At 41.4% G+C, this 26013-nt stretch overlaps 2 protein-coding genes across 2 annotated transcripts; both read left to right on the top strand.

The window, feature by feature from the left end:
• Nucleotides 1–1432: 1432 nt before the first annotated feature.
• Nucleotides 1433–13539, top strand: LOC136752590 (prostaglandin E2 receptor EP1 subtype). Its single transcript, XM_066708054.1, has 3 exons — nt 1433–1765; nt 5044–5923; nt 10166–13539. The coding sequence occupies exons 2-3, from the start codon at nt 5081–5083 to the stop codon at nt 10430–10432; spliced, it is 1110 nt and encodes a 369-aa protein (XP_066564151.1). The 5' UTR covers nt 1433–1765; nt 5044–5080; the 3' UTR covers nt 10433–13539.
• A 1987-nt stretch (nt 13540–15526) lies between these two features.
• Nucleotides 15527–24171, top strand: LOC136752589 (beta-1,3-galactosyltransferase 2). The gene has a single exon (XM_066708053.1). It carries the CDS (start codon nt 16054–16056, stop codon nt 17026–17028), a length of 975 nt encoding a protein of 324 aa, XP_066564150.1. The 5' UTR covers nt 15527–16053; the 3' UTR covers nt 17029–24171.
• The last annotated feature ends 1842 nt before the right edge of the window (nt 24172–26013 follow it).

Here is a 26013-nt window from a genome sequence, read left to right as displayed (position 1 = left end):
GAGTCGATCTACCTTTTCCCAACTACTCGGGGTGGAGCAGAAAAACAAATTTGATATCTTCCAAGGACTACTGTAATCCACCCTCCCTTTGCTTAATTTGTACCTAATTACCTCTATTTGCCAAGATCCTGTGTATCCGGCTTAGTTTCTAACTGTCTGTAGGTTGTTGTGTTAACCTGCTATCTGTTTCAGCAAAAGTAAATGTCTTGGAGGGAGTGTGTGGAAGTAGATTAGAATCGCACCCATAGATGAAACACAACACTCTGAAACTGGTGCAGTGCCTAAATATGTTCCCCACCTATGTATTTATTTAAATAAACATTTGGCACTGGAAATCACAATACAAACACTATCAAGGGTTTTTGGTATAGTTTTGTTATATTTTGTTGTCAAATACATTGACCGTTTTGGGTTTAATTTAAAATGCATTGGACTTTTTTTGTTTGTTTTTTATTTTTACTTTTTAATTGTTTCTTTATTTTGTTCAATGCATTTTCAGTTATTTTCAATGTATTTGACCCTTTTGTTGGTGTGCAGTTTTTGCTTTTATCACGTTTGTTTTGTTGATTTGAGCACGTTTTTTTAAGTTAATTGTTTTGTTCCTTGTTAAATCACAGATTTTAAAAAATTTTAAGTGATTTTAAGGACTGATATTTTAAATGATTTTAATCATAAGTATTAAAAAAATTGAATTGTTTTTATTAAAGTAAATGTAAAATACTTAACCTAATAAACAGTATTTACAAACACTATCAAGCATGTCATATTGGAACTGTGGGCCATACAAGTTTGGAAAATAAAAGACTACATTTTGAATACAGTTTATGCTGTACTGTGCGATTTCTAACTCGAGACTAGGTTTATAAAAACAGGAATTTGGAGATTAAGACTTTTTATTATTACCCTATACGTTTCAACAGGAATATGTATTATGACAGGCAGAACATAGCATCGGTACTTTACATAAATAAAAGTATATACATGAGGACATAAGAAAGTTTACAAACAAGAGGAGGCCATTTGACCCATCGCACTCGTTTAGTGTCCATGAATAACTTACTGATTCAAGGATCACATCCAGTCTATTTTTGAATCTTCCTAAATTGACGGCTTCAACCACATCGCTGGGCAGTTTGTTGCAGATTGTGACTATTCTCTGTGTGAAGAAGTGTATCTGCACAGGTACTTAATGTCTTGCTGGTTGTGCTGCAAGAGGTAAAAACATACGATCGACCCGTCTCTCATTTCTACTTTCCCTGAAGTGCTTCTCCCCCTCCCCCCCTCTCTCTCACACACATATATATCATCTTTTGAGTCAACCTGTTGAATGGGGACGCCCCTCTGCGCAAGGCTCCCACAAGCAGAATTACAAGATTGTTCAGACTTGAGCTATTTTTGAAGTCGCGTCGCCGCCTACGGGTTCAAATGGAAAGGTATAAATCTCCACTGAAAGCTTGTTCTGTCAGTTACACCGTTATGGGGATGTAAAAGAGAGGTCTTTCATATGGATACGAATACAGTGACTAAACACATGAAGTTGTTTTGGTTGTAAAGAATGAAGAAATATATCGTTTCTGAGCCACATCTAAACGGATTTAAAATTGATTTTTTGTTCTGCAGTTGGTTAATCTGGACACGCATCGAAGGGGAGCTTTAACGCGAAAGAAGGTTTTTTTTGTGTGTTTTTTTTTTTATATTTAATTGGACTTGCTACAGTTTTTCTCCGGCCTGTAAAGAGTGGATAGCAGTTTTTATACACAAAAACGTAAGGATCTTGTATATGCCAACGTGTCAAGAGATGCAAAGAAACAAAAATGCTGATTTCAAAAAAGGCTAAGCTCATGTGCCACAGATGATTAATTCTCGCAAACGGTACATTTTGGAGACTTAGTCTGGTTTTATCCAGTGTCCTTCTTTTTTGTGTTGAATTCAGAGCTGTGTCTGTCGTCGTCTCTTCTCGCTACTGGTATGCAATGCGTGTTATTTTAGCAGATGATTATGAATTTGAAGAATATCAGTATTTAATATTTCCAGTTCTTGGCGAAGAAGTTTGAGTCCAGCTTAAGACCTCGCAAAAACCAGACGGTAAAATATATCTTAATTTTAGTACTTAAAAACATCTCCTAGTATTGGTGTTGTTGTCGTTAAGGAAAATAAATTAGTTGTATTGTGTTAAAGTGATGCAAAGCATGTTTGAAGTAAAAGACAATGACGTTTGGTAATGTTTCGTATTTCAAAATCTGATAGGATTGCGTTAAAATGAATATGTATCTTCTGAAATGTAGAGGCTATACAGATACAGATACAGGCTCCAGTTATTCTAAACGTAGAAGGAAAATATTTGCCCATGCACAGTTCATACAGGTTGATTAGAAATGCCATGTTTAATAATATCGATAGCTTAGGTTACATTTTGCATTATAATATCTTGTCTGAGTCAATACACATCTATGTGTCGAGCAAAGCTGAAGACGCTCTAATAATGCGGCCATGTGGCTCATGAACAATGACTATTTTCCTACATTGCACAAAAAGGCAAGTTTTTTTTGTATAACCCCGTCTGCAACAAGGAGAGCCGAGTTTTAGATTGAATGCAGAAGTGTTTTTTTGTTTGTTATAACGTAATATAACGTTTTCATTAAACATGGCCTATATGTGTGTTCATAATATTTTGTATTCTTCTTTGGCACTTAATAATAATGGTAATAACAGCCACAATTTGGTCTGGTTGTAGTATTAGAAATGTATTCATATTATATATATATATATATATATATATATATATATATATATATATATATATATATATATATATATATATTCGTATTTTCCCTTTATACGTTGACTCCATTTATCAGTTAAGACCAAATATAGGCTCTTTTGAAGAAATGCGTTTTTTTATCACATTACAGTGTGATTAAGAATGACACTTGTTTTTTTTTTAGTTTGTGTGTTTGTCTTAATCTTTCGATACATTTCCTGTGGTTCATCTAATATTTCGGCAGTTCCCATGTTACAATTGACACACTAAACGTGTTGTCCACACGCTCATGCGGTTTTCAAGGCATACATATCGGAAGTATTATTATTATTATTATTATTGTTATTATTGTTATCTAGTCAACGCCTGGATACCGTTTGGTAGTAGAGCATTACCTTTTCTCAGGACTACGCACTCTAGGTACATGCAAGCTGTACTTCTTCAGTATTTCCAGATGCTTTGGATGCGCAGTGTGTCTTGAAACGCAGTTGCCATGTGTTTATCGTCTGCTTGTTTGTTTTTCCCCGAAGTAACGCTTCCTCTAACAGTCAGAGATGACTTGGTATTGACCAGATTTAGACGTATCGCTTTTAGATGTGCTGACACCTCCTAACATCCCTCTGTGGGGCATGTCGCAGCGCAGACGCTGAGCTGTGCGCAAGGGGTTCGTGCTTGCGCCTGTTAGCACAGCTGTCCCAACCTGCCCCGCTGCCAGGCGCAGAACCGACGCAGTTGCCCCTGAAAGGCTACGAAGAAACGTCTGCAAATCATTTGTGAAAATCAAGAATTGCAGAATTGGTTTTATAAAATGTCCCCTTGGGCAATCATTTTTGTCCTTGGAAAGTTGCCGTTGGTAACATACTAATTGATGTGTCCTGTGCCTTGTTTGCTGTTTTGGTGGAATTGTGGTGTTCTTTAATAACTGAAATATTTGAAAAGAAAACTGAACGTTGGCTCCGGAATTATTTTCATTTTTGTTTAATCTGTATTTTTCTTGGCGTTGTAGTGTTTCACGGATAAGCAATGTTCACATATTGCACCCGACCTCAGCATTTATTATCTCTCTAATGTTCCCATTTACCGCACCGGCGTACACAAGAAACAAGAAAAACGATACTGTCTGAAAATGTGTAAAAGGAATTGTGGCATATTTTAAAAGGATACATTTTAAAAATCGCCTGCTAAAACACAATGTTGCCACAACGTTGTAGCAACGTAATTTAACGTTGTGCGTTAGCTGGGGAGTCAGTTTATTACCAAGCACAATACATCTAACTAGTATAGAAGTTACGGTGTATTGTTCTTGGTATTAAAGTGACTCAGAGTTAAAAATAAATAAATACAAATAAAATCAGACTGCATTGAAATGGGCTTTACAAAAATGAAGTTTAACTATATAGTGTATAGTTTTTCCTTGTGTGCGGTAATTGGGAGCATCCTACACTACATCGATTTACAGTACTGCACACATGCGACTCTGTAAATTGCAAGTCGCTGCAGGGATGTTTCACGGGAAATATAGGATACAACACGATACAAGTTATCCAAGTAAATAAAAATGTGAATGATGCAGAAAATGTTTTACGGTTTGGCTGAAGTCTTTGGTACAACTGAAGACTAAAAATAGTGAATGTAGTATTGCACGTAGATTAAACCTTTAGGTCGCCTAAATACAAATTATACATGTGGTCTGATCTTCAATAGCGTGCTGTAGCAGTTGTGGGTTGTAAAACAGATAGTTCAATGTTTAGCATAATTTATTATTATTATTTTTGAATAGATCGGATGTTTGACAAGCCTATTAAGTGAATAAAAGAAGAAAAGGTCGTTTTAACCCTGTGCTTGAACAAACGGGTACTTCGTCAGTCTGCATCCTTGGTTCTAGAGAGCGGCTTACATTTAAATGTAATACTGGGAAACATTTTTATCAGTGAATCAGTATAATTTGAAATAAACTCCTGGACAGCCTGAAAGCAGTTCCCTTGTATAGACAATTGATCAGTAAGGAAAACGGAGAAACACAAATAAATAAAAAAAATCTATGACAGCTGTTGTGCAGATAAGGGAGTTAAACCAAACCGATTAAAAACTGTCTGAACAGTAAACCTGAGAGGCAGGATGAGAGAAATTTGCTTTGGTTTGATGCAAAACATAAGATTGATTTAAGACAGACAAATAGTAGCTGCCAATTTTTAAAAAAATCACTCAAAAGGTCTGACCTGATCCCGTGCCTCCACAGAATCCAGCTTACCGTCTCTCCTCTCTCTCCTGCCTCCCCACAGGCCCACCAATGGGACCCCTGACCCGTGCAGCCCTGTGATGCTGGCTGTGAATCATAGCAATGCCTCCCTGGCCGCTGGTGTCGTGGCTCTCAATGAGAGCCGGGCCGGGGGGCTGTACAACTTCACGGCTGTGGACGAGAGATCGCTGGCCTCCCAGCCGCCACCCAAAGACCCCTCCGCCGCCGGGCTGTCCATGACCCTGGGAATCTTGTCCAACATCATCGCCCTGGTCATCCTAGTCAAGGCCTACGCCCGATTGCGGAGACGCTCCAAAGCCACCTTCCTGCTCTTCGCCAGCTCTCTAGTGGTGACCGATTTTGCTGGCCACGTCATCCCGGGGGCTCTGGTCCTGAGGTTGTACCTGGCAGCCCCCGGCTCCTATGACTCCTCGAACACCCTATGCCAGTTCCTTGGGGGATGTATGGTTTTCTTTGGACTATGCCCACTCTTCCTGGGCTGTGCCATGGCTGCAGAACGCTGCCTGGGTGTCACTAGGCCCCTACTACACTCCTCCTTGGTCACCTCCACACGGACCAAGCTCTCCCTCTCAGCCATCTGGCTGCTGGCCCTGTGCGTGGCCCTCCTGCCCTGCTTCCAGTTAGGCGCCTACTCCATGCAGTTCCCCAAAACATGGTGCTTCATCAAGGTCGACAACAACACCACCGCCTCCGATGTGGTCTTTGTGCTGCTTTTCTCCGGCTTGGGCTTGGCATCGCTGGGCATCTCGCTGGTCTGCAACACCATCAGCGGGCTCACCCTGGTTCTCGCCCGCCTCCGCAAGAGGACCTGCAACCGACGAGCCAAGTCCCATGACATTGAGATGGTGGTGCAGCTGGTGGGCATCATGGTCACCTCTTGTATCTGCTGGAGCCCCCTGCTGGTGAGTGAGGGGAGGTGGTGGAGGGAGGGTTGAAGCTGGGTTGGAATTGGAAGGCAAGCTGTGAGGTCTCCCCATCGCTAATGGTTGTAGAAATTGTCTTTTTTCGTCACCTAAACAACTTCTAATGTTATGCTAGTTGGACGTTCTGGCTCACCATAGAGAGTGGGGGTGGGACCAGGAAGTGTTGCACAATGCTCTGAAGCCCACAGGCAATGCTATAGCCACCAGATCCCTTGCAGCAGCAGTCAAGATTTTCCTAAGTAGAATACATTCTCTCTGGCACCAAATTATACCTCACCCTGCAGCCTTTGAAATGGGAAGAATGCAGTGGCGACAAATAACTAAGCCCAAAACGGAGCATACTTGAACACTGCAGGAGTTAGAATCTCAGTCTGGTGCATCACAGAGGCTCTGACAGTCACTGAAAAGGTGATACAGCAAGGAAAATTATCACTTTTGCTAAGGGGGAGGGGGTAGGAGGCAGAGGTCCTCTTTTCCATACAGTAATACACTGATGGAGTTGGTGCGCTGTGCCGATTTACCCTGTACCCGAGGGCTATAGTGAGACATCGCATAGCTGATTGCAAAACATGTTTTTACAGGAAAACCAAGAAGGGTGGCGCAGTGCCTGTAAAGTAATGGTGAAGCACGATTCCACCAAAGGGCATTATACAAATCACGAACAGCCTCCTATCATTTAGATGCAGTCAGTTTGCAGGAATCCCAGTCCCTACAAAAGCAGTTCACATGCTCGTCAAGAGAACATAAGAACATACAAAGTTTACAAACGAGAGGAGGCCATTCGACCCATTGTGCTCATGTGTGTGTTATTGGGGTAAAGTAAGCATGTAGGCAGCTTAGCATCTGATTGGTCATGAATTGAACTGCATTCCAAAAAAGAAAAATGTATTAGTTTGGTAGAGAAATTGTAACTTTGCCAAGACAGTCATTAAAATCAAACAGAATTGAACGCCCAGCTTTTCTCAGCACTGTGTGCTCTTATCTCCTTATATTAGGAAATCACCCCAGATAAGATGGAGTGGTTCAGGTTTATGTGATATTCATATTCCGTACACGTTCCAATCTGTTCTAAGCCAGGCATGACCATGCATTTTTTTTTATTTGTTCGTTTCCTACGAAATGACTGATCGATTCTCAAGAAATAGCAAAGCGTTCTTATGACATTCGTACACTCTGTACTAGCACATCTGTTTGTTTCCCTTTGGGCTTGCTCCCTGGCTACCAGTGTCCTTGCTCACATAGCAAAGGCGATAAAAGCTGCCACGGTGCATTTGAGTAATTTGACCCTAATCTGGCTTAAGACCATAAGAAAGTTTACAAACAAGAGGAGGCCATTCTACCTATCTTGCTCATTTGGTGTCCATTAGTGACTAAGTAAACGCCCATTTCAGTAATCAACTGGACAGTGACAGACGTTTCGAGACCAGTCTTCTCCAGTGTAATACTGATATGCCTGTTCTATGCTTTCTAAGGGAATCGTTGTGGCATTATTAGTAATCTTTTCCACAATTCCAAACATCAGTCATGAACTCTGACAGGAAACGTGGAAACAGTGAACAGCTCCTGGTGAAATATTTTAGTGACTCAAAACACCTTTTTTTTCTGCTCTCTCATATGAGCACAGCTGACCTTTTGTGTTGCCAAGGCGAGAAACTCAAGAGTATCGTGACAGATATGAAAGAGGGAAAAATAATAAACCGCTAGGGGTAAAAAAATCGAAACAAACAAAACAAGTTCAGCGTACGCAAATCAGTCCCACACTCTGCCCTGATGATCCACTCCTCTGTGCAATAGGCAGTGACTTCAGTTGTATGGGTCTTGAACCTGGTTTTGAAGGACAGTAAATACAACAGTCCCCCACCCCCCTAAGGGACCAAGATTTCGAAATGCAAGGCTGCAAAACTGGGCCTCTGTCTTGTGTGTTATCTATTAAAGTAATTTGTCAGCACAGACCACAGAAGGTTAAGCAACATCAGGCCCTGAGCAAAGCAGTTTCCCAATCTCATATCTCTGGTTCTGCAGAATATACTTATCACAGTGTTTCAATAATTAATTTGTATTGTTATTATAATAATTTATTAGCAGAAACACACAAAATATACACATTACAATAAATGTAATATGTAACAATAAACTAAAAATAAAACAAGGTTGCAGTGCAAGGTTCTGTGAAGGGGTAGTTCCAATCCAAGCAGTGTAGTAATAGTTGTACCAGTGCTACATGCAGTGGGGTTAGAGCAGGGATATTTACCACTGGTAGAGAAGCCGTTACAGTAGGGGTTTAAAGTACAAGAATATTGTCCCAAAATGTTTTCACAGAAATTGTTTATGCAAACACATGAGTAATTAGTTTTAGTTGAATCCACAAATAAATCACTTGAAACTTCGATGCCAGTCTCCTCTTAAAAACTTAATTCCAGTTCCAACAGCATCTTTCCAGGGACCTTTTAGCCTTCTTTTATTTCTTTCTTTCTTTCTTAATCTAAACTCAAATGGAGCTGTGTGGAACTGTTGCCCACGATCATAAGGATATTTTTGCCATTTTCGTTTTGGATTGACAAGGCCCCTGTTTTCACCGGCTGTTTCTGTCGTAAGCTGGACAATAGTACTCTTTAGTTTCAGATGCAGAATGAGGGAAAATAAAAGGGCAGTATAAACATAAACCCCAGACACAATGGCTGATAGGCGGTTTGTGCACCAGGCCCATTAAGCAGCTGCTCACTCATCAGGCCAAGCTGTCAAAATGTTATTTGATCCGATTTGAAATTACAGACTAACACCATTGTCACGAGGACTAACAAACACAGTAAAGTACAGTAAACACTAGAGCACAAAAACCCTCTATTAGGCAGGTGTGGATTTACCTTTCTCATCTTAGTGTTTACTTTAAATGTATACACATCCAAGTTTCCATGTTCCAATCCCTAGTAGGAAAGGAGCCAAGTGTAGTGTCAGTGTTTATGGTCCACTTTCCTGACCGATCAGTGCAGTGAGACTGAAGGACAATTGGCAATCCTGTCACCTCGCATACAGTTGCCCAAAAGAATGACAGTAAAGGGGAATGAATCGCAATCGACATCATGGTAATTCTTGGGAGACACAGGTTTAGATCTGGAAGGGTATTCCCCCAAGGAGAGGAACACGGTTAGTCGAGTGCCAACTGGAGTTATATGGGTTCAAGGCCAACTTGGAGTGTTCCAAGGGTATACAATAACACAGACCCTTATGAATGGCTGAGCATCTGAAAGCCTACAGTGTTGTAAGTTCAGATAAATTCAGTTTCTGTTTGAGCACCCTTTCAAAACAGTTTGTCATAGTGCGCCTCCCACAGTAAGAACAGAAAGGAAAGGTGATCCCAACCATCCCAACACCTCAGCTGTTTTTGCTCTGCCGATATTGCAAGAGTGCCCAATTTGGAGGAGTCGTGTATGTTGTCTTCATCTATCCTGTGATGGCACAAGGGCTGCAGGGTGACCTAGGTTAGCAATTAAAAAAGAAAAAAATTACAGTGGTTCCATGTTAATAAAAATGAAATACAGCTATCAGTTGTAACCGGTGTTACAATGCTAGTGTGAAACGTGAGTTTATTTTTTATTTTTTGTTCACCTCACAACCATTTTGGATCTTCCCTATCTGCTTTTGGTTCCCATGCTGGGACATGCTGCCCTTCCAATCCAGCAGCTTTTCAAGCTCTTTAAAATCATCACATTAAACTTAGGGAAGCGGTTTAGTTAGGCCAAACATTTATTCAAATATCTGAATAACTGCACTCAGGATGCAGTCAGAACCAGAGGCACTGTGGTCTGCAAGAACTGGATTTGAAGAGCTTTGGCTCTAAAGCATCAATTGATGTTGCTCCCCCCACCCCCTCAGAGGGCTGATCAGGCACCCTGCCCCCCTGCCCCCCTGGTAGGTTGAAAAGGCACCCCCCTCCAATGGTCTGGGGCACAACAAAGACTTTCTGATCTACTTTGCTTTAGTTATAGTGCCTGGAGGGGAGACAACCATTATGCCCAGGCTTTAAGATATATTTCCTCCTATAATAGTCTGTCAGCCAATAAGAGTTCTGATTATTCTCTCTTCTGTCCTGATTAGTTTAGTTTACTTTTTGGATGAATAACACAGCTTTTGTTAATTTTCAACGTGTAAAGTGCTTTGTAGCAATTCTGTAAAATACATTTATTTTATTTTTATTTTTTTGTTTGTTTTTCATCCCCTCAGATCTTTGGCATGATGACAGTCACCAGGTCCTACAGCCAGGCGAACGAGGACCTGGAGCACTACAGGTGGCTGATGTTTCTAGGCGTCAGGTTGGCCTCCTGGAACCAAATCCTGGACCCCTGGGTGTATATCCTTCTCCGCAGGGCGGTGCTGAAGAAGATCTACAAGATCGCCAAGAGGCAGGGCGACTTCAAGGGCAGTACTTTTCGCAGGTGGGAGATCAGCTCCTTCCAAAGTTCAGAGAAGACCGCTATGAACAGGCTCTGAAGAAACACCAGCCACAGTCCAGGTCGTGGTTGGCCCTTCACCTTGAAGGAGAAGAGGTACCCTTCTTTGCCAAGTGGAACTGGAAGCCTCCTCAGGTCTACAGAGAGGCCTGGCTCCAACCCTCCCTCCTTCCCTCCTACCACCATCCCATCAAAGCAAGCTTGCCTCAGTTGGTCAGCATAGTTGCAGCAGGAGCTAATGTAGGAGACAGGAACCCAGGGTGTGGGTGCCCAGGGAGAATGCATATCCCTGAGCGTGGTAGGTGGTGGGGTGGCTAGTGGCTATTTGAAGCTAGCTGGGAGGCAGAGAAGAGAAGGTTCAGTCTGTGCAGTTTACTGTACATGCTCTGCACACTAACAGTCATGACTCCCCCCCTCCCTCAGACCCAATCTTCCACCGAAATGTTGCAGAGGGGAGATGATCACAAAGAGAATACAAGTCTGTGAGGAATTAGGTTCGACTTTGTGCGACTTTGGTTAGGACCGTGCAATGCACGATAGGTAAATCGGTTGTGGCAGGAGAAAGACGAGTTCTCCCACGCCTGTCGAAGCAGGATGTTGGAAGTAGGCCGGACGACACTCGGAGGACCAGTCGAACCAATTGGATTCCACTGCAGTGAAGCCGGCTAAGTAGGATATCGCTTTGCTGTAGCATGTGCCCCACGGCCCTGATTTTGCAGATTAGGGCAGGCCGGTCATGGGTTTCCAAACTGCAGCCCTGCAATGGGTGTGAAACTGAACAGCCAGTCATGTGGGAAGTCAAGGAGTCTTAAACTTAAACCCTATTGATAAGAGGTGTGATAGGGAGGGAACACCCTGTATCCTAATAAAAACAGATCACCGATGGGAAGTTCAATGTGAGCCCCATCTGGACAAACCTCAGGTGTTAAGAGGCACTTATGTTTACCACCCTGTAGCATTTGATTAGACTCAATTGGCACTTTGTGCCATGCCCAGGTGGTCAGTCAGTAAGTGGCAGAAAAATCATTGATAGGAATCCTAGCTCCAGGGCGCAGGGAGCATGATTAAAGAACACAGAAATTAAATGAAATTAAATCCCCACAACCCTCAGGATCCTCCTCCCAAAGAGGGTGTTGACAAAGCTTGAAATAAATGGGTCTAGGGGGGTGTACCAACCTCCCCTTACTTTCCTTTGGCTACTATAACTCTCCAATTCAATTTTTTGTGTAGAAAAACATTCTGAATCCCCCCAGCTCACTCCTGTTTTGGCAGGAAATTCTGGCCTCCTTCAGTAACATTCCTAGCGCATTCGTGGGCTTGGTTTAAACAAAAACAAATCATGCATAAATAAATGGAAGAAAGGCTTCTCAGTTTGGACTATGGGGGAACAGATGAAGTGAAGTGCAGCCCAGGCACACAAAGCACCCATCGCACCCTTGCTGTCCTCCAGGGCCGCGTTTTGCCCAGCGTAACTTGCAGAGGAAAAATAAAACTTTGCACTTTTTAACAAAGATTGCCAGTAGATATATAGGCAGTTCCTGAATGCCAGTTTACCCTGCTAAATGTACTGTAGCATTTATATAGTTGTATACCATAGTTGTACAGTGGTTTACTCTGGTTACAACCTGCCTTTACTATGCTTTCCTACTCTCTACCATGAATGAGACATGGTCTGCACTGATCATGGTGTATTCGTGGTATTCCCAGGGTCCAGTGGAGTAAAGCACAGTGCAGGCGTGTTGAACCCATTCGAAACCATATTCAAAGTGCAAAGATCCTATGATCTTACCAGGGTGTATAAGGCGTAAAGGGTTAGATATATACATACATGGTGCAGTACATTAACATTGTAAAGGGGGGGTTGTACAGGCATGCTGCAGGCTCGTCTCCATTGGCATATTGTGCACCATCCTTAATAAGAACAGTAGCCATACCCATAAAACAATATGTTTTGAACAACTTTCAGGGTTAAATGCAGTAACTTTTCCGTTAACTATTGTACTGACTTCAGTGGGTGGTAGCGCTCTGTGGAAAACCCTGAAACCCCAGAGGAAATCCCATGGGGGAAACTGAAGTGAAACGTCATACAGCCACATGTAACTCTTCACCACAAAGCCGGGCCTTAGTCGCATGGATTCATTTTAGAATACAAGGCTAGAACCTGCATGAGTAGCGCTGCCTGCTTTCCCCATTCAGTCTGTGCCTTGAAAGCTGTAATTGGCATCCTTAAATCCGTAACAGGAGATCTCATGACAAATCACTCCTTCCTTAATTACTTTAAATTAAAATGACAGTGTGACCTGTAATCAGGTGATCAGGAGTAATTAAGAAGTCAGTCTGTGTAATTATTGAAGTAAAAAGATAGTTGTCAAAAGAAAGGGACAATATTGTTAGTTTTTATTTAATTTTTTAACTAACTTCACTAATCTGACTCAAGGGCCTTCAGCTCATCACCTGGCTGAATTAAAAAATAATAATAATTAAAAAGTCATTTTGACAGAAATCCACAATCCATAAATACATCATTTGTCATGTTCGCCCTGATTTAATTGCGAAAAAGTACAGATGAGCAACTATTAATTACAGCTTTAGAGCCAAGTACTGACAGCCAATGAAAATGACAAACGCAGGCAGCACTCTGTCAATTCCAAACCGGTACGGTGGATTCACTATTCAAGACAAAAGGGGAATCTGAAATCTGCTGAATTGAGGTTTGGGCATGGATTGGCATTGGAATGTTGCATATTTCTACTCAATGTTTCCATATCTCTAACCCCTTCTCACGATATTAATCCCAGCCCCTCCTTGATCTTCTCATGCCCCTACAAGGCATTCTTCCACAACGGCATCACTTGCAAAGCAACCTCAGGCAGCCTTTGACTTCCCCATAAAGTACCTTTCTGAGATTCTATAACAGTTTATAGACTGGTTTGTAAGTCAATGTGACTGTGCTTATTGCTGGCATGTATCTTAACCAGTGTTTCTGTATATGTGAACAAAGACCTGTGTATAAGTACTTTATCAAATGTATTTATTATCTGTTTTCTTATCCCAATTGTCTGGGAGAGACCTGAAGTTCTACTTTGTAAAGCTAACGAATGTATTGTAAATAAAGACACAGTCACTGATGTAACTGTTCTCTACCTGGATGGGTTTCTCTTTCTTTCTGGCTCCATAATGGAGGCATTTGGGGAACACAGCACATTGGAAAACATTTGACCTTGCTTCTCTCTTTCGCTGATCAGATTGATCCACATGCACAAGGTGAACAAGATCTTTGTGGAGCCAGAATGAAGGAGCTCTGAATCACACCGCATTTGTTTCAACAATTTTGTTAAAAGGAAATTAATCCAGACTTTTTAATTGACACCGAATGGCTTGATTCACATACCGCCCAAGAAACTTCCATGTTCAAAACCTGCATTGATCTTGCAAACAGTTTTAAATATTTGGTCTGCTAACACAGCCTTTTTCAAGCGAAAGTCACACATACTTTAAAATGTGTCGGCGGCACAGCAACCCCTCCTGCCTGCCGCCCCAAAATAAATACATCAAAACTAAACTGACCTTCTTCAGCTTTCAGTCATGCCCCGAAAGTAACATTGGAATTGATTCCAAGACCTGCGATGTAAGTCGAGACAAATGTTGAAGCAGAAGCTTCCCTATTCACAACCATCATGAAAATTCAGGAGTAAACAATTAACCGTAAAACCAGTTATTTGAAAGCAGACATGATTTTGATACCAGAAGCCCTGACTGTGGCCCCCTCCAATGTGCCTGCTCAGTGCAATGTTGCCGACGTAAGTGCAGAATGTCATACATCGCGGGGATGACTGTATCTGGTAGGAATTACTTTTCATATTTGATTTTTCTTGGGTGTCATTTCCAAATTTTGGTGGCACACATAGAATTCAAGCATTTGACGGTGGTAGGTTTAAATTATTGGCGGGGAACTTAGGGATTTAACATGGTGTGTACTGAGACTGAGAGCTCAATCTTTACCATACTGCATCGCAGTGTTGAAGTTCAGGATTACAATTCTGAGTATGATTTAGGTGTTAGGCTAATTCATTAACATTTCTGTAATAGCTGGGATGTTTGTGGAAAATGTCACTTTTTTTGGTAAGATGATCTTAAATATTAGGGATAGAAGAGATGGTCTAACATTTATATTTAGGCTGTTTAGAGGTCATTCTTCAGCATAGTTTTGTATTAAAATGATAAAAAGTTAAGTGATTAAATTAGGGTTACATTTTGGTTAGGGTGAGGGTTCAAGTCCCCAGTAAACCTAGGCTTTCGTTAAGGTTAGGAATGTTCTCGTACCTAATTAATTGAATTAAGTGCTTTGTATGGGTCTACCTTGAAATTTTGATGTTGGGTAGGGTTGTGGTTCAGGCTGTGGTCTGGCCTTACAACAGGGCAGGTACCCTACTGATGTAATACAATGGGTTATACTGAAAATGCTGTCCTTTTTGCACTGAAATGTCATATCACTGTTCAGAATAAAGATTGTGAACCGTATCTATGTGTTAGGCTAATTATGTAGTTGTATACATTTTAACTGAAGTTTTGGAAATCAAAATGAAACCACTTTTAGTAAGTTTTGTCTATGAAAACAGTAGAAGGTATTTTAGGTCCTAAAGGTATATTGAGGTAGTTTGCAGAGCAGTAGAGAAATCAAGTGCAATTCTGCAAGACACCAGAAAGTTTAGTGGTACTTTGCTGACATCTGTTGGTCATGTCTTCAAACAACATCCTCAAAAACAAAACAGACACATGCACACTATACATATGTATGTATGTATATATGTATATATATATATATATTGAACTTACTCCATTATTTTGCTAGTTAATAATTGAGGTTTCAGAGGCGTTTCCCTTTTAGTATTCTTGGAATGCAGTGGTCGTTCATTTGAATCTCACGACAATGAACAACCCTGTTAAGTGAAGAAAAGTATGCCTGGAGATAGATAACGAAAGAAAGATGCCATTAGAAACAGGAAGTCTATTATGTTGCTTTTAACGTGATTAGGCAGGAAGGCTGCTGTGCAAGCCTGCGTTCCACAGAGCCTGTCAGACCGACCTTGTGCTCTGTGATTGGCACAGACATGGAAAGTTCCCAGCTGATAACACGGCTGCACTGTTACCTCCACATATCTGCTCTGGGGATGTGAAAAACAAACAAACGCCTATATGTTCTTAACGGCTGGGTGAGGGAATTCAACCTCTAAAGAGGACAAGCTGGATTATTATTATTTTTTTTATTTGTAATGATTTTATTTAATTTGCTTTAGTACAGTTACTACAGCTAGGACACTTTGGGAGCTCAGGATTCTGGTGAGCGGAAGTAGTGCAGCTGTGTAGGGGAGGAAGGCTGCAGACCTGTTGTTTGTCAAGGGAGGAGTCTTCCTTGCAAGCAGAAGAAACATTAAGCAGTCGCTGGAAAAGAGTGTCTGCATGGCTTGTGCAACTGAGAGAGTAAGACGAACGTGTGTGGGGCGTCGGTTTGAGAGGTGGGGTGGAAAGATGCATTTTTCAAGTTACATAAAGGGAAGTACTGGCAGCTTTAGTCATTTTTGCTTGTAAAATGAGAGTCCTAGAGAGAGAGGAACAGCTCTGAAAGAGACGGGGGGAGGAGACAGTGGGAGGGGCAGCAGAATGTGGAAGACGTGGTGCTGGAGGCTGGGCAAGTGCTTGGTGTTTACAGGACTGGCTTGCTGGTTGGCCTTCTGGGTTTGGAAAGCAGCAGGATCCCTGGAATGGGGGCAGGGATCCTGTGTTGATCCACAACTTTACAAGATCGCTCCTCCCTCTACTTATAAGTATGTCCTGAATGAGCCAGACAAGTGCAGAGGGAGAACCCCCTTTCTGGTGCTCATGGTCCCGGTGGCTCCACATGACAGCCCAGCCAGAGACGCCATAAGAAAGACCTGGGGCCAGGAGAACTCTGTCCCGGGGGTGGAAATTCTCCGGATCTTCATGCTGGGGCTGTCCTCTGGGGACCAAGCCTCTCAGATCCAGGTGAAGCTGGAGAGGGAGAGCCAGAAGCACCGTGACATCATCCAGAAGAACTTCCTGGACAGCTACCGCAATCTGACCATCAAGACCATGGCGATCATGGAATGGCTGGCCTCCTACTGCCCGGAGGCTTCCTATGCCATGAAGATCGACACGGACATGTTCCTCAATGTGGACTACCTGGTCAACAAGCTCCTCAACCCCCGTGCCCCCCACCCCAAGAAGGACTTCATCACAGGGGTGGTCATTGGGGATGGGCGACCACGCAGGGACAAAGAGAGCAAGTGGTACATGCCTGAGGACGTCTACCCCGAGACTGATTATCCCCCTTACGTCTCAGGAACAGGGTATGTTTTCTCCGTGAACCTGGCCAGGAAGATCTTGTGGGCGTCCAGCTCAGTGAGGCCTGTTCCCCTGGAGGACATCTATGTGGGCTTGTGCCTGCAGAGGCTCTGTATCCACCCCACCCGCTCCTCTTGGCGTAGTTTATTCAACCTGCATTCCATGGCCTATGAGAGATGTGCTTTCTCCAGACTGATCACTGTGGCGGGCTTCTGGCCTGGCAGGCTGCTCCAGGTGTGGCATGACTTCAGGCAAGCCAGGTTCACGTGCTGACTGGGAAGACTGACGAGCAGAGTTTGCAGCAGCCCAACCTCACTCTTGTCCTTCTCCTTAAGGTCAGGGGTCTGAAACACACTTCCTGGAGGCTGTGCGTGTATTCAGATTATTATTTTTTTCCAACTCTGCCCAGCTCCCTTTTCCTTAATTGAACTGATATATGCTCCCTGATATGCAATTGTGGTCTTTACTGCATTTTGTAATGGTATGAAAATGGTTGTAAAAACTATACATTGCCATGTGTACGGGTGTCTGCTATAATTGGTGCGATAAGCCAATCCAAGTAATCTTTTAAGCCAGTGTTTGCCAATCCTGGTCCTGGGGATCCAATGTCCTGTGGGTTTTTAATTAATCTGCACCCTGAATGAACTAACTGAAACATAAATTGAACTAATCATTTGCTGTACTTGATTCTTAAAATTATTTAAATTACAAACTTTGGAGAATGTATGTGCCACATAGACCCCTAAACTTTTATACTTAACCTGATGTCTCCAATAGTTTAAATTTATTAATAAGCTCTAATTGTGCCAATTATTTTAAACTATCCCCAGGACTAGGATTTGGGAAACACTGTTTTAAGCCCTCTCACCAATGGGTCATGTACCCAGTCAATTACATAATAAAGTTAATTAATTAAATGAGAGCTTTAGTTTGAAACAAAAATCTGAAGAAACCAAGACCCCCGCATAAGGCGATGAATACCACAAGACACCAAAGTCCATTTTGCAGGTCATGTGGACAGCAGTGTTACAACTACCTGAACACTGTGTGCCTTATTTTGGTCTGTAATTATGTTTCAGTTGATTTTTCCATTCACCCTTATGGACAGAATGGTGTAATGGAAGTAAAGGAGCTCTATGCAGTCACCCTTAATTGAAAAGGATGAGTCATTGTGTCTGACGATCGTTTGACACGTATGTAAGGGCAATACTGAACCGTCATGAGTCTAGATCGGTTTCACTTTATTAGCCGATATGTTCTGTCAAGGTGATGCCGTTTGTTATAAACTTGAACAGCATCACATTGGTCACCACCAAATTACATTAAAAAACAACGTCATTAATACATAACAAACCACAAATACAGTACCAGTACCAACTGTTATAACTGTAATATATGTATATTCATGTATATATACAGTCAGCGATAATGATCCTCTCCTGCTCATAACCGATCGATGTGTCCGTCACTCGGCTCTCATGCCTGTGACCTGCGAAGGATCCGCTCTCGTCTCTCACCAACTGCGCGCACTGCGCATGTCCAAACCAGCATCTACACCACGTGACTTTGGTATATATTTTTTTCTGCTATGTGAAATATTTTTTCTGGTATATGATATATCCACTTTGGTATACGTTTTTTTTCCTGCTTTGTGAAATATCCACTTTGGTATATGATATATCCATTTTGGTATATGAATTATTTTTTCTGCTATATGATATATCCATTTTGGTAAATTATATATATCCATTCTGGTATATGAATTATTTTTTCTGCTATATGATATATCCATTTTGGTAAATTATATATATCCATTCTGGTATATGATTTTTTTTTTTTTTTTTTGTTAATTTTGAATTGAACTGCCCCTCATATATAGCAGCACACAGGCGTGCACACAGCAGTTTGTGTTTTCGGTTAAACTGCGTTGCTTTTACAAGCGTTGATTGGGTTATTTCGTTGCATTTAGATCCATTTCTTTTTTCCTGGGTTATCAATCGGCAATGTTTGTTGAACAAGCGGGGGAAAGCATTTTGTTTATCGTTATCTCCTGTATCAAATTTAGAAATGGCCACAAGCATTCATATTTAACACTTCGACAATTTAAAAACGTCATAAAGTTGCCAAAAGAAAGCTGTAAATTCTCAAAAGTAAATAAATTATTACTTTGATTATAGAGTACATTTGTGCATACTCATAATCACTGTAGATTGAGACCACTGCATTATTTTTGTCTTAAAACATAAGTGCCACACAATGTATATTAATCTACCAGTTTTAGTTATTTTACAAAATGTAAAAGCAGTAGATATTAAGTAATTTTAAAAGGTGCATTGATAATGATTTGAGTGAAAGTGCAAAAAAAAACCAAAACAATATGGAAGGGTTACTAATGCAGCCAAATGAACACACTTCTACTTCTTGTATTTAACGGCAGGGCAATGGGAAAATCTGAGGGACTTTGTTTTGGGGGTAGATTGCGATTTTAATGGGGTTTCTAAATGTACTTTAGCATTATAATCCTCAAACTTAATGCGTGATTAAATGTGATTCATGCATTTTACTGCACTGTAGCAAAACATTTAAATGATGTATTAATTTTATGATGCACTTATTCTTTATTTAATGTTGTGACATCCTTGGCATGGTGTTCCACTATATAAAATTAAGATTGATTGATTTAATTTTAATGAGGATTAAAGATTTGTCAGTGGATGCAGGTGGCGGGTGGGTGGGATGGTTCTATCTGTCCATAGTTTTTAGATTTTTCTGTATTGCAATTTGTTTTGTTAGCATGTTTGTTTAATAACTTAATAACTTTATTATGCTCCTCGCGTTCTTGATTGTTTTCCTCCTTGCTCCCTTTCCCGTAGCCCTAGTCTGTAACCCTACATCTTGACAGCACTTAGCTTTCACCGTCCAGGATGTAGGACCTCACTTACTGTACTTGTGTAAATTGTAATTGGAATTTGTAAAATGTATTATTTTGAATTGCTATGTTTTAGCTAAGTTGAATTTGTAATGATTGATGCCTTGTACTTCTCTGTATTTTTGCACTTATGTTGTAAATCGCCCTGGATAAGGGCGTCTGCCAAGAAAAATAAATAAATAAATAAATAAATAAATAAATAATAATAATAATAATAACAAAACAAAAAATACATATAAATATTGGTTTTGACTTAATTTATCATTGGCACCCTTTGGCACTTAGCAAAGTATACAAACCAGGCTTTGAAGGATTAATATGGACAGCCACGGCAACTTGTTCAGTGTGAGATAGGCACCATTTATGAATGCTCCTCCAATCAAGTTTGGGGACGCTGAAGCCTTCGATGACTTTGCTCTGTCTGTGCACTCCCTGGTCAGTATGCTGCAATCTGTCGAAGGAGAAGACGGTTACAAACTTAAGTGCGGCTCACATGTTGATCGGCTTATCAGTAAGCTACCACCAAGCTATTATGACGGATTTGTGGAGTACTGCATCAACCGCAGCATTCTGAAAGCTGATGCAGACCAGACCTAAACACTCCATGACCTGTCAACTTGGCTACAAACCAAGTCACATGCCAAATGGATCTCTAACCGTGCAGCAGTCCTGTACAAGGGAGAAACCCTGAACCCAGATAGAAAGGAGCAACGTTTTACATCTAGGAGGAAGGAGCCACCAACATCTGTCTACTATAATGCGCAGTCATCTTCATCCAACACAGGGTCACGTCCTCCAGCCAGTCGACTAACACCTGTTATAGGCAAAGGACAAACCGAAGTATACTGTGCTCACTGCAATAATAGCGAGCACTATCTTAATGCGTGCAGAACTACAGAACAGATTACAAAGTGGCTCAAAGAGACAGAGCGCTGTTGGAGATGTGGATGACCACATGCGCCAGCATCTTGCACACTTAAGAAGCCTTGCAACACATGTAAGGAGCTGCATCTCACCGTCCTGCATGATGCTGTACAGACAGAATGCAAGAGTGTTCTCATTACCATTGTTGAGCTTGAAACCATCTACTTGGACAGTGATGCGCTTTGCGCAGCGAGCGATCAACCACACACTAGCAGAGTGGTGGCAATGTATTATTATTATTATGTTTTTCTTAGCAGACGCCCTTATCCAGGGCAACTTTCAAAACATATGAGCATTGTTGTGGTGTCTGGCAACTAGGACAATGCAACAATGATTTGGGACCACAGACTTCATCAATAAGCAGAATTTCCCATCAAACCATGATGGCATTAACATCACCTGAGATCGTCTGACAGTTTATTAATTTGCCCACCACTGTGCCGCAAATACCCCCAAAACAAGCCGCACTCATAATCAATAGGCTAGCCTATAGTCATTGTTTTTTAAATAAGAATAAATGTAAAAATAGACCACAAAATGAATGAAAATGTATCCACTCATACAAAGTATATTCATAATAAACTGTATGTGGGGTGACGAATGCATGTAAACTCTAACTTGTATTTTATTCAACACAGTAAAAGTGTCTGAAATAGTGAATTGGTGTAAATCCCTTAATGCATAAACCTCAGTGTTTCCACCTGTGGACAATTTCCTATGAACAAGGGAAGGATAAATAGTGTTTTATATAGGCTGCATTTTATGATTGTGATTATGAATGTGAAATTAATCTAGCATTTGAATTCCATGTAGCATCTTAATGTCATTGGAATGAGGGGGAAAACACTTATTATTTTCTGTCAACTTAAAAACAGATAAAAGGCTGAGTTATCTTAGCATATTCGTATAGTTGTATTTTAATTTCTGCTTGTCTACATGTGATCTTGCGTTTTTTGTTTTGTTTTTTACAATCTATTTGTGCTGTGTGTAGACGCTGAATGAGTTTAATTTTAAAAGTAAAGCTTGCAAATTAAGGACGTACTCCGCCATGGTGGTGATTATTATTGCTGTGTATTTCTCAACTTCTATTTCGTGCTTGGGAATACCCACATCCAGTTACGTAAGCCTTCAGTTCCCAAACCGGTTCGCAAAAAGTTTTCCTGGTTCCCAGGCTGAGCACCAGCTCCGGCACCAGCACCAGCACCATGTCGGTGGAAAAGCGCTAACAGATTTCCAGAATTGGCGTTTTGTGGATACAACGAACAACCCTGCAGATGACATTACTCGAGGCAAGTCCCTGCAAGAATTAAGCCAGCACAACTGCTGGAGACATGGTCCTCCTTTCCTGTCTCAGTTAAAGGAGACATGGCCATCAATGCCATCAGCTGAGCAGGGAGAGGACTCTGCTGAATTGAAGAAAACTGTGTTCTGTGGGAATGTCTCCATAGAACAGTCAATTTGCATTCCAGACCCTGGTCAGTTCAACACATGGCACAACCTCAACGTGGCCACCCATCAGTCCCTTGATGGACAGCTGAACGCCAGACGGAGCTGGAGAACCTCCTTCTACAGAAAGCCAAATTGGATTGCTTTACAGAAGAAGTAAATGCACCTGGAGTAGGTAAAGACATACCAGTAAACAGCCACTTGCTAGTACTTAGTCCAGCGTATGACCCAAGTCTCAAACTCATTAGAGTTGCAGCGAGCTGAAGATTTGGACCTAGATAACATCCACCCCATTGTGTTGAACCCGAGTCATTCCATTACCAAGCTCCTCATCCAAGATTATGATGAGAGGCTACTCCACCCTGGACCAGAATGAGTCCTTGCGGAACTCAGACGTAAGTACAGGATACTGCATTGTTGAAAGGCCATCCGTCGACACCAATACACCTGCCCACAGTGGCGTAAATGGTGTGCCAACCCTGAAGTGCCAAAGATGGCAGACTTGCCTCCTTCACATTTACGCCTGTACAAGCCTCCTTTCTGGTCTACAGGAGTAGACTGCTTTGGCCCATTTACTATCAAGATTGGCCGGCAGTCAGAGAAATGCTGGGGTATTCAAATGTTTAACAACCCATTGTGTGCACCTTTACCTGCTAGAGAGTCTGGACACAGATGCCTTCCTGATGGCATTCCAACATTTCACCTCCTATCAGGGCAAGCCCTCTGAGATCCTCTCTGATAGGGGCACCAACTTCCGTGGCGGAGATGCTGAATTACAAGCTAGTATTGCTGCTATGGAGCCTTCCCTGATGAAGCAACTTGTCGACCAGAAGGTGACCTTCCAGTTCAACCCACCAAACTCTCCACATTTCGGTGGAACTTGGGAATGGGAGATAAAGTCTTTGAAGAATGCTCTGTGTGTGATTCTGGCTGATTGCACTGTGACCAATCCTGAGCTGTGCACTGTTCTCATTGAAGTGGAGGGGATTCTGAACTCTAAGCCAAGCCCCTTGGCTACATTTCTTCAGATGTAGCTGATCCTGACCCAGTCACATCCAACCTGCTTCTAATGGGACATAGGGATGCTTCTCTTCCTCAAGTAGTACATCCTCCTAACGATCTGTTGAGCCGACACCATTGGCGGCACAGCCAGATTGTTGCTGATCACTTCTGGACCAACTTCATTAGACGCTATCTTCCTGATCTGCAGCTTCATCAGAAATTGCACAAGGACTGCAACGACCTGATGATCAACCAGGTCGTTATGACTGTTGATCCCCAACTACACCATGTGTTGTGGCCAACCGAAAGGGTTACAGAGACTTACCAAAGATCAGATGGTCGCATCCGTACGGCCAAAGTTCAGGTCCAAGATCGCACCTATGTCTGTCCAGTTGCCCGACTGATCCGGCTTCCACCCCTCAAGGATGAGGATGAGGATACTCAGAACACTGAATGACCAGACACTTTTTTCCTGTGTTCACGAATTTGGGGGCGGCTGTGTCAGAAAGTCTTAATTTTGTGGCTAAATGCTGCCACTTTGTGTTCAGAATCCATTACTGTTTAGTTTATACACGTCATCTCGGTGAGATGCTTTCCTTATGATTCATCTTAGTTAGACATTCCTTTGTATTTAATTTCCTTACTTTCAGTGCACTTTTCTAATTTTGCATATTGACGTGTTGTTTAATTTCAGTGTGAACCAGCTTTGTTAATTACAAGTCATGATTTGGACTCTGATTGCTTGAAAAACTTATACCAGGTGTGGTACCTTTTAAAAGGAATTTGGGTTTGCATCCCAGCAACTGCTTTGCTAAAAGTGTCTGCCTGTCTGTGAAGGAGTCATTGATGCTGCTATTTTAACTATGACCTTGTTTTAAAGTGTAAAGCTTCTTGCTGAAACAGTCTCTCAGTATGTAAAGGTTCCTGCCCTGTCTTGTGTGTTTGTGTTGTGTATTTTCAGTAGACAGATTGTTTTGTATGAGGTTATCCAAAGATCTGTTTTCAAAAGCATGTTCCTTTTGTGTGTTTTTTAATGTTTCATGCTTTTGTCTTGCATTGTGTAAGTGCTGAATTATACTCTGTCCCTGCCAATAAATTTGTGTATCTCTCTCTTGCTTGCAGCTTATTCTACTGATATGTGTATTGCTGTGTCTTTCTAGTATTTAATTAAAATCAATACATGTTTTTGTCTGTATTTTGTTTAGAGATCATTTAAATACATAAGCACAGTTATTATATTCTACACTTACATGCTTATAGAAATGCTAAATTACTGCAATATTAATAGTAATACGTGGAGAAAAGTTATGTAAATGCATGTTGTTTTTGGAACTCAACTCTTGGTAAGCACAGTCTGGACCCTTGAGGCACTGGAGCAGTGAGATGTACATATGAACGGTGAGTCACAAACATTTACAGCTTGAAAAGGAGGCCTGCTTCCTGATTTAGTTGTTCAAAGAGCTGCATGAGACTGTATATGCAGCCCAAGTAATATAATAAAGAATATATATTAAAAAAAATCATATAAGTTTATCTAAAACAATATATCAATTAAGATCTGAATTCCTGAGTTAAATATATGATGTTTCTATTATTTTATGAATTTTCACAACTTGTTACATTTGACCCTGGTCATGGGGTTAATTGTAATGTCTGAAGCATTATTGCCATCTGCAAGATACCTCTAAGAACATGAAAACAGTGTGAAATCACAGCAGACAGATGCAAGTGGTTTGTATTAAAAATCACCAAACCAGCTCAAACAGTCTCAGAGTGATGGAGCAAAAGGTAAATGTTACAACTGCTCCAAGTCTCCACAATAAATAACCCTGAGATTGCCTTAGTTGATTTAGAAAGCCCTCAAGAAACCTGTTGCTGTCAGTCACCTGTCCAGCCTTGTATTTTTAAAATGCAGGGGCTCACTACTATGCACATTTCACCCTCTGGACTATGTAGAGTACTGGCTGGTGTAGGAGCAACAGAATATTGGTGAGTGGAAAAGTTCAGAATTAGTACATGCATATAATAATACCATTAATGAAATCACTGGGCTGTTCCCGTTTTATGTGCTGTTCGGTCATCATGCTCGGCTACAGATCTGGTTCCACCCAAAGAGGGCTTGGGCTTAGATGGATCTGGAACATCACAAAACAAACACAGTTGGTGTATGGGCAGGTTTGTAGCTAAACAGGGAAGAGGCAAGAAAGGGACCCAAAAAGGTAAGGGTTTAGCCGTGCTAGGGGTAAGTTGACCCCCTGGTGGGGACCTGAATTGTATGTAGTGCTTGGGCCATTAACAGAGGGTGGCCCAGTCCTACGGTTGTGACCTGAGGAGATGGAGGGCCCAGAACGGATTATTCACCTCAACAATGTGCACATGCACATGGGTGCAGTCCATCACCCCAATCGTGTTGGGCATAAATCCTAAAAAAAAAAAAAAAATGCGCTTCATTGCAGCAATTTCGTTATCATTCGGAAATGCAACAAACTGATTGACCATGTTGGCCAATGCAAAAAACACAGCTTTTACCACTTCACTGTAGTTTTGGACTCCCATACTGCCAGCTATGACTTGATAAAATGCCCCAGATGCATAGAAGCGCAGAGCAATGTAAATCAACACATACTGTTAATTACATGTTACAGAAACTACACACACACACAAATTGCCATATTGCATCCTATAGATCTATATTGTCTTGCTATATAGTTGGCTAGAGACTTAACAATAGAAACACCATACCCGCTTTTTCAATTTAGAAGTAAATATCTCTGCGTATGTGAATTTCTCCCGCATATCCCGCAGTTGTTATGTTACTAAATATTTGAATTAAATGCACAACTCCTCAAACTTAAGCTATAAATACTTACTTCTCCACCCGCCGACACCTAGTTTATGCAGGCTATACTGAATGTTATATAGACCACAATCTGGTCTTTGCAATACAATTAGTAATT

Source organism: Amia ocellicauda, chromosome 7, assembly GCF_036373705.1.
Source record: "Amia ocellicauda isolate fAmiCal2 chromosome 7, fAmiCal2.hap1, whole genome shotgun sequence".
Lineage (NCBI taxonomy): Eukaryota > Metazoa > Chordata > Actinopteri > Amiiformes > Amiidae > Amia > Amia ocellicauda.
Note: the sequence above shows the minus strand (reverse complement) of the source record. Positions and strands in the feature narration are given on the sequence as shown.